Source organism: Bombina bombina, chromosome 4 (assembly GCF_027579735.1).
Source record: "Bombina bombina isolate aBomBom1 chromosome 4, aBomBom1.pri, whole genome shotgun sequence".
NCBI lineage: Eukaryota > Metazoa > Chordata > Amphibia > Anura > Bombinatoridae > Bombina > Bombina bombina.
In genome coordinates this window covers 700,082,388-700,097,238 of record NC_069502.1, presented here as the reverse complement: position 1 = coordinate 700,097,238, position 14,851 = coordinate 700,082,388, and the positions used below count along the sequence as shown (strand labels likewise).

Sequence of the window (14,851 nt, the reverse complement as noted above, 5' to 3'; positions counted from 1 at the left end):
CACACACACACACACACATATTTTATCTATTTATCTAGCTCAGCCTATATGGCTGAATTCTATACTTTCCAAAGTGTGATAGTTGTTGCAAAAACATACTTCTCTCATTGATACACAGACATAATTAGAAACAAATATTTTATAATGACACATGTATAAAAAATTGTGCCACAGTGAGCCATACTATGTGGTCATCTACATAATGTGACATTAACCTTGTTTTTATTAGTTAAATACAGTATTTGTCTGCCACTCAGTCACCATGTTGTGAAACATGCGTACAGACAGGATGCTTGGATTAAACCCTTTGATTGGCAGGATGTTTGAAGCAGACTAAAATTGCACTTTGTTAAGTATTTTGCCCATCGTTCAGTAATGGCAAAGCTTTTGGTCCAGTGATCTTTTTTTTTTTTTTTTTTAACTTTCTAAGGGGTCAATGATTTAAAGCTCTCCGCTCTGGCCTGACTTTATAAAGGCACATTTTATCTTGAGAGCTATTTATCTAGCTAAGCATGGTTCTGTATTTGAAGGAGAGATACCTACATTATAAAATAATGTTACCCTCAATAGATTTTGCATTATTTCTCTCCATGTTAGTGAGTTTATTATCATCAGGCCCTAAGACAGCAAATTTATTAAATGGGGGAGGCATCAAACTTAAAATGAACTGATACAGCACAGTAACTTCAGAACTGGAGCATTTTCTCTTACTGGACAATCCTTGTCTTACTAATGCAAGCTAAATACATTTTAGTAGACCAATAGACTTTATTTTACCTTTGTAGCCTACAAAACTTAGCTGAAAAGATCCTCATTAAAGGCTATGTGAAGTAAAAAAATAAACTTTCATGTTTTAGATAGGCAATTTTAAATTATTTTTTTCAGTTTAATTCTATTATCAAATTGTCTTTTTTCTTTTGGTATCCTTTGTATGAAATTTATGAAGATCATACCTAGGTATCCTCAGGATCAGCAGTGCACTGCAGAAATCTAGCTGATGATTGGTGGCTGCACATATATGACTCTTGTTAATGGCTCTTCAGAAGTTCTGCTAGGTCCCAATAGGGCATTGCTACACCTTGGTTTACTCTTCAACAAAAAATATCATGAACAAATCAAATCTGATAATAGATAAATTGGAAAGTCCTGGCATCATGAAAAGTTTAACTTTACTTTCTCCTGTTAAGTGTGATCAGTCCACGGGTCATCATTACTTCTGGGATATTACTCCTCCCCAACAGGAAGTGCAAGAGGATTCACCCAGCAGAGCTGCCATATAGCTCCTCCCCTCTACGTCACCCCCAGTCATTCTCTTGCACCCAACGACTAGATAGGATGTGTGAGAGGACTATGGTGATTATACTTAGTTTTATACCTTCAATCAAAAGTTTGTTATTTTATAATAGCACCGGAGTGTGTTATTCCTTCTCTGGTAGAATTTGAAGAAGAATCTACCTGAGTTTTTACTATGATTTTAGCCGGCGTAGTTAAGATCATATTGCTGTTTCTCGGCCATCTGAGGAGAGGTAAACTTCAGATCAGGGGACAGCGGGCAGATTAATCTGCAAAGAGGTATGTAGCAGCTTATTATTTTCTGACAATGGAATTGATGAGAAAATTCTGCCATACCGATATAATGTAAACTCAGCCTTAAATGCAGTAGCAGCATCTGGTATCAGGCTGTCATGTATGTATATTTTACACTTCAGTATTCTGGGGAATGGCACTTCACTGGAATTATACTGTGTGCATAAGACTTTAGCCTAATTTGCAGGGACTGGCAACAGGCTTTTTAATAACTCTTAATTTATGTTAAACGTTTTTTGCTGGAATGTAAAATCGTTTCATTGTCTGAGGTACTGGGTGAATAAAATGTTTTGGGCACTATTTTTTTCCACTTGGCAGTTGTTTTATTTAATTTATGACAGTTTACTGATCTCTCTCACTGTTGTGTGTGAGGGGGAGGGGCCTTTTTTGGCGCTTTTGCTACGCATCAAAAAATTCAGTCAGAAGCTCATTGTATTTCCTGTATGATCCGGTTCATCTCTACAGAACTCAGGGGTCTTCAAAACTTGTTTTGAGGGAGGTAATCACTCACAGCAGAGCTGTGAGATTGTAGTTGACTGTGATAAAAAACGTTTATTTCTGTAACTTTTTTTCTGCTATCAGGGTTAGTTATCCTTTGCTAATGGGAACAAGCCTTTGCTAAAATTGTGTTTTTTACAAAGATTTGATGCTATAACCTTTTCAGTTTATTAACTTTCAACTGTCATAACTCTTTCTGTGCTTCTTATAGGCACAGTACGTTTTCATATCATAGTAAATTACTTGAAAAGTATTTCCAAGTTGCTAGTTTATTTGCTAGTGTGTTAAACATGTCAGATTCAGAGGAAGACATCTGTGCTATATGTGCTAATGCCAAAGTGGAGCCCAATAGAAATTTATGTACTAACTGCATTGATGCTACTTTAAATAAAAGTCAATCTGTACAAATTGAACACATTTCACCAAACAACGAGGGGAGAGTTATGCCGACTAACTCGCCTCACGTGACAGTACCTGCATCTCCCGCTCGGGAGGTGCGTGATATTGTGGCGCCGAGTACATCTGGGCGGCCATTACAAATCACATTACAGGATATGGCTACTGTTATGACTGAAGTTTTGGCTAAATTACCAGAACTAAGAGGTAAGCGTGATCACTCTGGGGTGAGAACAGAGTGCGCTGATAATGCTAGGGCCATGTCAGATACTGCGTCACAACTTGCAGAACATGAGGACGGAGAGCTTCATTCTGCGGCTGACGGTTCTGATCCAAACAGATTGGATTCAGATATTTCAAATTTTAAATTTAAGCTGGAAAACCTCCGTGTATTACTAGGGGAGGTGTTAGCGGCTCTGAATGATTGTAACACAGTTGCAATACCAGAGAAAATGTGTAGGTTGGATAAATATTTTGCGGTACCGTCGAGTACTGACGTTTTTCCTATACCTAAGAGACTCACTGAAATTGTTACTAAGGAGTGGGATAGACCCGGTGTGCCGTTCTCACCCCCTCCAATATTTAGAAAGATGTTTCCAATAGACACCACCACACGGGACTTATGGCAAATGGTCCCTAAGGTGGAAGGAGCAGTTTCTACTTTAGCTAAGCGTACCACTATCCCGGTGGAGGATAGCTGTGCCTTTTCAGATCCAATGGATAAAAAGTTAGAGGGTTATCTTAAGAAAATGTTTGTTCAACAAGGTTTTATATTGCAACCCCTTGCATGCATTGCGCCTGTCACGGCTGCAGCAGCATTTTGGTTTGAGTCTCTGGAAGAGACACTTGAATCAGCTCCATTAGATGAGATTACACACAAGCTTAAAGCTCTTAAATTAGCTAACTCATTTATTTCAGATGCCGTAGTACATTTAACCAAACATACGGCTAAGAATTCCGGATTCGCCATTCAGGCGCGCAGAGCACTGTGGCTAAAATCCTGGTCAGCTGACGTTACTTCTAAGTCTAAATTACTTAATATACCTTTCAAAGGGCAGACCTTATTCGGGCCCGGATTGAAAGAAATTATCGCTGACATTACAGGAGGTAAAGGCCATGCCCTGCCTCAAGACAGAGCCAAACCTAAGGCTAGACAGTCTAATTTTCGTTCCTTTCGGAATTTCAAAGCAGGAGCAGCATCAACTTCCTCTGCTCCAAAACAGGAAGGATCTGTTGCTCGCTACAGACAAGGCTGGAGACCTAACCAGTCCTGGAACAAGGGCAAGCAGGCCAGGAAACCTGCTGCTGCCCCTAAAACAGCATGAATTGAGGGCCCCCGATTGGGCAAGAGATGTCCAGGATCCCTGGGCGCTAGAGATAATATCTCAGGGATACCTTCTGGACTTCAAATACTCTCCCCCAAGAGAGAGATTTCATCTGTCAAGGTTGTCAACAAACCAAACAAAGAAAGAGGCATTTCTACGCTGCGTACAAGAGCTTTTATTAATGGGAGTAATCCATCCAGTTCCACGGTCGGAACAGGGACAAGGGTTTTACTCAAATCTGTTTGTGGTTCCCAAAAAAGAGGGAACTTTCAGGCCAATCCTGGATTTAAAGATCCTAAACAAATTCCTAAGAGTTCCATCGTTCAAAATGGAGACTATTCGGACAATTTTACCCATGATCCAAGAGGGTCAGTACATGACCACAGTGGATTTAAAAGATGCTTACCTTCACATACCGATTCACAAAGATCATTACCGGTATCTAAGGTTTGCCTTTCTAGACAGGCATTACCAGTTTGTAGCTCTTCCATTCGGATTGGCTACGGCTCCAAGAATCTTCACAAAGGTTCTGGGTGCTCTTCTGGCGGTACTAAGACCGCGAGGAATTTCGGTAGCTCCGTACCTAGACGACATTCTGATACAAGCTTCAAGCTTTCAAACTGCCAAGTCTCATACAGAGTTAGTACTGGCATTTCTAAGGTCGCATGGATGGAAGGTGAACGAAAAGAAGAGTTCTCTCTTTCCACTCACAAGAGTTCCCTTCCTGGGGACTCTTATAGATTCTGTAGAAATGAAAATTTACCTGACAGAAGACAGGTTAACAAAACTTCAAAGTGCATGCCGTGTCCTTCATTCCATTCAACACCCGTCAGTGGCTCAATGCATGGAGGTAATCGGCTTAATGGTAGCGGCAATGGACATAGTACCCTTTGCACGCCTACACCTCAGACCGCTGCAATTGTGCATGCTAAGTCAGTGGAATGGGGATTACTCAGACTTGTCCCCTTCTCTGAATCTGGATCAAGAGACCAGAAATTCTCTTCTATGGTGGCTTTCTAGGCCACATCTGTCCAGGGGGATGCCATTCAGCAGGCCAGACTGGACAATTGTAACAACAGACGCCAGCCTACTAGGTTGGGGCGCCGTCTGGAATTCTCTGAAGGCTCAGGGACAATGGAATCAGGAGGAGAGTCTCCTACCAATAAACATTCTGGAATTGAGAGCAGTTCTCAATGCCCTTCTGGCTTGGCCCCAGTTGACAACTCGGGGGTTCATCAGGTTTCAGTCGGACAACATCACGACTGTAGCCTACATCAACCATCAGGGAGGGACAAGAAGCTCCCTAGCAATGATGGAAGTATCAAAAATAATTCGCTGGGCAGAGTCTCACTCTTGCCACCTGTCAGCAATCCACATCCCGGGAGTGGAGAACTGGGAGGCGGATTTTTTAAGTCGTCAGACTTTTCATCCGGGGGAGTGGGAACTTCATCCGGAGGTCTTTGCCCAAATACTTCGACATTGGGGCAAACCAGAGATAGATCTCATGGCGTCTCGACAGAACGCCAAGCTTCCTCGTTACGGGTCCAGATCCAGGGATCCGGGAGCAGTCCTGATAGATGCCTTGACAGCACCTTGGACCTTCAGGATGGCTTATGTGTTTCCACCCTTCCCGATGCTTCCTCGATTGATTGCCAGAATCAAACAGGAGAGAGCATCAGTGATTCTAATAGCGCCTGCATGGCCACGCAGGACTTGGTATGCAGATCTGGTGGACATGTCATCCTGTCCACCTTGGTCTCTACCTCTGAAACAGGACCTTCTGATACAGGGTCCTTTCAAACATCAAAATCTAACTTCTCTGAAGCTGACTGCTTGGAAATTGAACGCTTGATTTTATCAAAACGTGGTTTTTCTGAGTCAGTTATTGATACCTTAATACAGGCTAGGAAGCCTGTTACCAGAAAGATTTACCATAACATATGGCGTAAATACCTATATTGGTGCGAATCCAAAGGTTACTCTTGGAGTAAGGTTAGGATTCCTAGGATATTGTCTTTTCTACAAGAAGGTTTAGAAAAGGGTTTATCCGCTAGTTCCTTAAAGGGACAGATCTCAGCTCTGTCCATTCTGTTGCACAAACGTCTGTCAGAAGTTCCAGACGTTCAGGCTTTTTGTCAGGCTTTGGCCAGGATTAAGCCTGTGTTTAAAACTGTTGCTCCGCCATGGAGTTTAAACCTTGTTCTTAACGTTTTACAGGGCGTTCCGTTTGAACCCCTTCATTCCATTGATATAAAGTTGTTATCTTGGAAAGCTCTATTTTTAATGGCTATTTCCTCGGCTCGAAGAGTCTCTGAGTTATCAGCCTTACATTGTGATTCTCCTTATTTGATTTTTCACTCGGATAAGGTAGTTCTGCGTACTAAACCTGGGTTCTTACCTAAGGTAGTCACTAACAGGAATATCAATCAAGAGATTGTTGTTCCATCCTTGTGTCCAAATCCTTCTTCAAGGAAGGAACAACTTCTGCACAATCTGGATGTAGTTCGTGCCCTAAAATTTTATTTACAGGCAACTAAAGAATTTCGACAAACGTCTTCCCTGTTTGTCGTTTACTCTGGTCAGAGGAGAGGTCAAAAAGCTTCTGCTACCTCTCTCTCTTTTTGGCTTCGTAGCATAATACGTTTAGCTTATGAGACTGCTGGACAGCAGCCTCCTGAAAGAATTACAGCTCATTCCACTAGAGCTGTGGCTTCCACTTGGGCCTTTAAGAATGAGGCCTCTGTTGAACAGATTTGCAAGGCTGCAACTTGGTCTTCACTTCATACTTTTTCCAAATTTTACAAATTTGACACTTTTGCTTCTTCGGAGGCTATTTTTGGGAGAAAGGTTCTTCAGGCAGTGGTTCCTTCTGTATAAAGAGCCTGCCTATCCCTCCCGTCATCCGTGTACTTTTGCTTTGGTATTGGTATCCCAGAAGTAATGATGACCCGTGGACTGATCACACTTAACAGGAGAAAACATAATTTATGCTTACCTGATAAATTCCTTTCTCCTGTAGTGTGATCAGTCCACGGCCCGCCCTGTTTTTACGGCAGGTAAATATTTTTTAAATTATACTCCAGTCACCACTACACCCTTTGGCTTCTCCTTTCTCGTTGGTCCTTGGTCGAATGACTGGGGGTGACGTAGAGGGGAGGAGCTATATGGCAGCTCTGCTGGGTGAATCCTCTTGCACTTCCTGTTGGGGAGGAGTAATATCCCAGAAGTAATGATGACCCGTGGACTGATCACACTACAGGAGAAAGGAATTTATCAGGTAAGCATAAATTATGTTTTCTCTTTAAGGGACCACTCAATGCAGTAGAATTGCATAATTAACAAATGCACAATGTAAAGATAAGGCAATAGAACTTCTGAATTTCAAATAAGCAATAGATTTTTTTTCTGACAAATTAATTTTTTCTCCCATTTTCCGGCCCCCTGTATCATGTGACAGGCATCAGCCACTCACAGACTAGTATACGTATACCATGTGAGGTTGTGCACATGCTCAGTAGGATCTAGTTCCCTAGAAAGTGTGAATATAAAAAGACTAAGCAAAATTTAATAATGGAAGTAAATTGGAAAGTGCCTTAAAACTGCTGCTCTATCTGAAACATAAAAGTTTATTTTGACTTGAATGTTTCTTTAATTATTAAACTATTAGCTCAGGTTATTCTAAATTTAATGTGTGACTTTTTACAATGTGGAATGCAAGTCTAGGGCTGCAGGATTCTCACATTGTGCATTTGTTGTTACTGCGTTAGTTTAGATCGGCGATTTTTAAACTGTGGGGCGTTAAAGCAGTTTAGGGGAGGCGCGGGAGCAGGAGCAGTAATTTTTTAATTTTTTTTATTGTTTAATTATTAAAAAATGTTTAAGGTCTCCTGAACGGCCTTATCGAAAACAATAAATGAAGTAAGTAATTTCAGTGAATTGGCTCATTGGGCTCCATGTACGAAGCAGCGAAAGCTGCTCCGGAGCCTTTGCGGGGCAGGTTCACATATGCGAGCCTGCTTCCCGCAATGTAAGAAGCAGCGGTCAGCTCTCTGTGATTGACAGCCCCTTCAGTCGCGTGATTGGTCGCGCGATTGAAGGGGCGGGCATTACACACTCCGATGAGTGTGTAATGGTACATACGGGCAAGCGGATCAATAGATCTGCTGCCCGTGTGTAGCGGAGGCGGGCGGACAGCTTCGCGAGTTAAGAAGCTGTCCGCCCGCCTCTTAGTACATGGCGCCCATTGTGTGTATGCCAATAATATGCTGCTCATTTTAGCTCCTATAATCCACTACAATTTAAAAAAAAAAATACTTTGATACATTAGTTTAAAATGGTTGCAGTTTTACCAAAATGATAAATGTAAATTATGTGGTTTTCTTTTAAATTGAATAGCAGAAAGTCTGATCCCGGCATGGTGAGTATACATTACATCTGCAACATTCTCAGATGTTGACCTTTAGTTTACAGCTAGATGTCTTATTAATTAAGGGCTAGATTACAAGTATTCACAAGTTTACAGGCATGTGATAAATAACCAGCCATTACAAGCAATTAACGCAAATTGCATAGTACCTTGTTGCAAATGAAACATATGAGCATTTAAAAAAAAAAAAAAATCCACTAAGTAGTTTTTAGGGGTTTAAAGTGGTGTGGGGTGTTAGAAAAAAAAAAAGGCTTTTGAAAAGTGCCTTTACATTGTTGGCTATGGGGACTCTGTGTTCGCAGTAAATATATATGTATTTGTATAAACACTTATTAACATGTAAATATATATGTATAAACTCTTATTAACATGTAAATATATATGTATTTGTATATACACTTATTAACATGTAAATATATATGTATTTGTATATACACATATTAACATGTAAATATATATGTATAAACTCGTATTAACATGTAAATATATATGTATATGTATAAACTCTTATTAACATGTAAATATATATGTATATGTATAAACTCTTATTAACATGTAAATATATATGTATTTGTATATACACTTATTAACATGTAAATATATATGTATTTGTATATACACCTATTAACATGTAAATATATATGTATAAACTCTTATTAACATGTAAATATATATGTATATGTATAAACTCTTATTAACATGTAAATGTATATGTATATGTATAAACTCTTATTAACATGTAAATATATATGTATTTGTATAAACTCTTATTAACATGTAAATATATATGTATTTGTATAAACACTTATTAACATGTAAATATATATGTATTTGTATATACACCTATTAACATGTAAATATATATGTATAAACTCTTATTAACATGTAAATATATATGTATATGTATAAACTCTTATTAACATGTAAATGTATATGTATATGTATAAACTCTTATTAACATGTAAATATATATGTATATGTATAAACTCTTATTAACATGTAAATATATATGTATAAACTCTTATTAACATGTAAATATATATGTATATGTATAAACTCTTATTAACATGTAAATATATATGTATTTGTATAAACACTTATTAACATGTAAATATATATGAATATGTATAAACTCTTATTAACATGTAAATATATATGTATTTGTATAAACACTTATTAACATGTAAATATATATGTATATGTATATGTATAAACTCTTATTAACATGTAAATATATATGTATATGTATAAACTCTTATTAACATGTAAATATATATGTATATGTATAAACACTTATTAACATGTAAATATATATGTATATATACTTATTAACATGTAAATATATATGTATTTGCATAAACACTTATTAACATGCAAATATATATGTATATGTATAAACTCTTATTAACATGTAAATATATATGTATATGTATAAACTCTTATTAACATGTAAATATATATGTATATGTATAAACACTTATTAACATGTAAATATATATGTATATATACTTATTAACATGTAAATATATATGTATTTGCATAAACACTTATTAACATGCAAATATATATGTATATGTATAAACTCTTATTAACATGTAAATATATATGTATATGTATAAACTCTTATTAACATGTAAATATATATGTATAAACTCTTATTAACATGTAAATATATATGTATATGTATAAACTCTTATTAAAACGTAAATATATATGTATATATACTTATTAACATGTAAATATATATGTATTTGTATAAACACTTATTAACACAAAAATATATATGTATATATACTTATTAACATGTAAATATATAAGGATATATACACTTATTAACAAGTAAATATATATATATATTCATATACATATATATTTATATTTGCTGCCCATCGCTGCATGACTTACCCCCTTCGCTGTGCTTGTTCTCATGCCGTGTCTGACTGCATGAGAACGAGTCTCCCTTTGGAGCCTATGGAAGTGCGCTCTCGTGAGCACAATGTTTCCGTGCAATGCAAATCCATGGAGAAATTGTTTGACAAGTTTGGTATGCAGGAACTCAACTGACCTGCACAGAGCCCCGACCTCAAGCCTATTGAACACCTTTTGAATGAATTGGAACACTGATTGGGAGCCAGACTTTATCTTCCAACATCAGTTTCTGACTTCACAAATGCTGTTTTGGTTGAATGGGTATAAATTCCCACAGTCATTCTCCAAAATCTTGTGGAGCCTATGGAAGTGCGCTCTCGTGAGCACAATGTTTCCGTGCAATGCAAATCCATGGAGAAATTGTTTGACAAGTTTGGTATGCAGGAACTCAACTGACCTGCACAGAGCCCCGACCTCAAGCCTATTGAACACCTTTTGAATGAATTGGAACACTGATTGGGAGCCAGACTTTATCTTCCAACATCAGTTCCTGACTTCACAAATGCTGTTTTGGTTGAATGGGTATAAATTCCCACAGTCATTCTCCAAAATCTTGTTGAAAGCCTTCCCTGTTATAGTTGCAAAGTAGGAGCCATCTCAATATTAATGTCCACGGTTTTGAAATTGGATGTCCATCAAGCTTATAAATGTGATGATCATGTGTACTTTTGGCCACATAATCAGTCTATCTATTTCAAATAAAATAAAATCAGCACCCACTAGATTCAATAATATAAAACATTGATCACTCAAGTATTATTTTGGGGAACTACTTGCCTACCTTATTACACATATTTATTTAATGATAAAAAATAATGGTTTTACTTAGGGCTGATATAATATTTGTGGTTCTGTTAAGATCTACTGATTTTATATCAAAGGATTGTCCACATGACACAAGTAATAACGAAGCTTATTCCTAGTTGTGTTTACTTTTAATGGTCAAATATATCATTCCTATGAGTTACGTGACTGCTGGCTACTAACCTGCAGTGGTCTCTTCGTTAAATGTTGATCTCACACAATTATGTGCAACCAGTTTAACTTGAAGGGTTAGCACCAAATGTTAAATTCCAATATGTAAGTATGGGGTATGTCAATAACATCTCAATTGACCCATTACACTTTCGGCCTCACTGGTTTAACTCTTTAAAAACATTTCTAGTTACATGCCTTGATTAAATACCTATCAATTCACAATTCTTTTTAATTTGTTACACTGGATACACAAGAGTGATATATGCTGTGGCGTAGAACTAGCGTAAATGCTGTTATAGATGACTATGCTGTTAGCGCTGCGGAACCTGTTGGCGCTCTACAAATACCTGATAATAATAATAATAATAATAATAATAATCTACTAGATTAAAGAGCAAGATTACAGTGAAAAAAACTGGTGACCATATTATGGTTGCCAATTGACCAGTATTTCACCAGAGTCAAGTAATTCAAATGCAGGTCTTTACGAAATATAAAAACTGGACACTGATGTGAGGTTTCATGGCATATGACTTAGAATATAGGACTGTTGTGAGTTTTGATGTGGCCGTATAATTAAAAGAGCTTTATGGTTAATGGGATTAATCAGAGGTTCAATTATGAGGAAGCGACAGCAGAGGACACAAAACATGTCAGGTATCTGGTGCTATTTTGCTGGTGATTTTTAACTTGTTTTCCTATACCTCCCAACATTTACCCAAGGCTTTCCGGGACATGGAGGTAAAGGGGACTTGCAGGCAGTGGGCCATTGATGATTGGTGGGTGTAGCCATGACAGGAGTTGTTGAGATGCATGATGGACAGGGTTGGGTGGAGTCTGAGGGTGTTGTGGGCAGAGCTTAGGCAATCCCTTGAAACGAAACAGGAACATTTGCGCTGATGGGACGAAGCTGCAAGAGGGAAAATGGACAAAAATCTTTCAAGACGTCATTGAGATTTTTGGTGTTACTCCCTTTTTGGTTTACAAATGCAATGTATTTTGGCCCTAATTATGCAAAACAAACAAATAAAAGCCTAATTGAATACTGCTACACAAACACAATATAGTAGTGGTAAGGAAAGTTTTATAAAACAATATATTGCCATTTATGGGTTCCTTATTTTTACCAGGGTGCTTCACGTATTTAAAACCCTTTTTTGAGTCAGAAATGTTTAAAATGTTTTAGTTTAACTGTTTAGATTGTTTTGTTCTGGTATAGTTCTAGAACAAATACAATGACATTACATTATTAGCAAACTACAAATTTAACAGATTCTAGTTGAAATTCTTCGACTGCTTTAAAAACTGTGTAGTTTATTTAACAATATTGCCCTCTAGTGGTTTTAAACTACAATCACATTCAGTGAAAACTCATGAATATACCACAATATAGATTAGCATTAGAATAACACGATACTTGCATAATGTTTCTCTGTTTTAGTGTTGGATGGCTATATAGTGAAGCACTACAAAATCCGAAAACTTGACAATGGAGGATTTTACATATCTACAAAAACCACATTTCAAAACATGACTGCACTTGTTGAACATTACTGTAAGAAGATGGATGGACTGTGCTGCAAGCTAACAAAACCATGCTTAAAGGTAAAGAGAGAGAGCTTAATGCAAATAAACAACATAGGGCTTAATTACATTTGGCGCGCTAAAGTTAGTGTGGGTCGCGATAAGCAATATCACTTACTTGTGCGTGTAAAAAATAATTTTTAATCAATTTTAATATTTGTTATGTGTTTTACTATGTATTTAATATAAATATTTTTCATTGCAATGTTATTCCCTTAAAAGAAAATGTTCTTAGTATTTTTAAATATATATATATATATATATATATATATATATATATATATATATATATATATATATATATATACATACAGTATATCTGTATATAAATACATTTATACAGAAAGGCACTCTCACTGGGGTGCTGGCAAAAATATCCACAGTAAAAAGTCCAGGAAGGCACTCTCTAGATTTTAATGTAAAACCTTAATTGTGAGGCTTCGGAGTTAAACACGCCTGAGGAAGGGGTGTTTAACTCTGAAAAGTCACAATAAATGATAGATATATATTTTACAACAAAATATCAGAAATATATTGAAATATATATTTAAAAATAAAAAGAACATCTTCTTTTGTGTGAAGAACATTGGAATTTAATTTTTTTTAAAACTACCTTCGAGTTTAGCGCAGTAGGTCTAATGTGGCATCAGGTTAGCCCACAAGTGATATGTTAGGTTATTTTTTTTTTAAAACTGTGCTCCATTGAGGTATATGGGAAGAAAAAATTAACAAGGTTGCGATATCCAAAGTTCTGAAGTTAGCACATATCCGCTTTCGCTTGCACGCAATTTACTTTCCACTTGTAAAACGAGCGCTAAACCGACCACGTAAGAACTTGTAGTGGGCCACTTATTGTCTGGCCAATAATGAGGAGCTATATATTGTACATACATGTGACATTCTACAACCCCAATTCAGAAAAAGTTGGGACAGTATGGAAAATGCAAAAAAACAACAACAAAAAATTCAGTTCAACCTGTACTATATTGAAAACAGATTATTAACACATTATTTAAAGTTTTACTTTGTGAATTTAATGTATTTTTGAAAATATACACTCATTTCAAATCTGATGACTGCAACACACTCCACAAAAGTTGGGACAGGGGCAATTTAGGAATAATAGTGATGTGACAAGTTGAAATAAGAAGGTGATGTGAAACAGGTGAGGCGATCATGAAATCATAGTATATAAGGAGCCTCCAAAAAAGGCCTAGTCCTTCAAGCGCAAGGATGGGTCAAGGCTGGCCAATCTGCCAACAGATGCATCAGCGAATAATCCAACACTTAGAGAACAACATTCCCCAAAAACAAATCGGTAGGATTTTGGGTATTTCACCTTATACAGTGCACAATATAATTAAAAGGTTTGAGGAACCCGGTCAAATCTCTGTGCGTAAAGGGCAAGGCCAAAAACCACTTCTGAATTTGCATAATATCAATCCCTCAGACGTCAATGTCTCCAAAACCATTGTGAGTCTGTTATAGATATCCTGACATGGGCTTGGGAATACTTTGGCACTCCTTTGTCAGTGAACACCATTTGTCACTGCATCCACAGATGCAAGTTAAGGCTTTACTATGCAAAGCAGAAGCCATACATCAACACTGTCCAGAACCAACTTCTCTGGGCTCGGTCTAATCTGAGATGGACAGTAGCACAGTGGGATCATGTTTTGTGGTCCAACGAGTAAACATTTCAAATAATTGTTGGAAAAAACAGCTGTCATGTTCTCTGGGCCAAAGAGGAAAAGGACCATCCAAGCTGTTATCAGCATCAGGTCCAAAAGCCAGCATCTTTCATGGTATGGGGTGTGTCAGTGGCCATGGCATGGGTAACTTGCACATCTGTGAGAGCACCATTAATGCAGAAAGATATGTTTACATTTTGGAGCAACAGTTGCTGCCATCCAGACATTGTCTTTTCCAGGGATGTCCCTGCATTTTCCAAACCACATTCTGCCCAGATTACAAACGCATGGCTGCGTAAGCAGAGAGTGTGGGTGCTAGAATAGCCTTCCTGCATTCCTGACCTGTCTCCGATTGAGAATGTGTGGCAAATTATGAAGCTCCAAATAAGGCAACGAAGGCCCCGTACAGTTGCGCAACTAAATTGAGGAAACTCCTT

The 14,851-nt window shown here is 37.3% G+C and overlaps 1 protein-coding gene across 1 annotated transcript in view; it reads left to right on the top strand.

Annotated features, from left to right (window-relative positions):
* The window catches only part of FRK (fyn related Src family tyrosine kinase), a 156,785-nt gene that overhangs the window by 103,977 nt on the left and 37,957 nt on the right, over window positions 1-14,851 (top strand). The window contains exon 3 of the mRNA XM_053710877.1: window positions 12,581-12,744. Within this exon, the coding sequence (XP_053566852.1) occupies window positions 12,581-12,744 (164 nt within the window). The remainder of the gene's footprint in view (window positions 1-12,580; window positions 12,745-14,851) is intronic.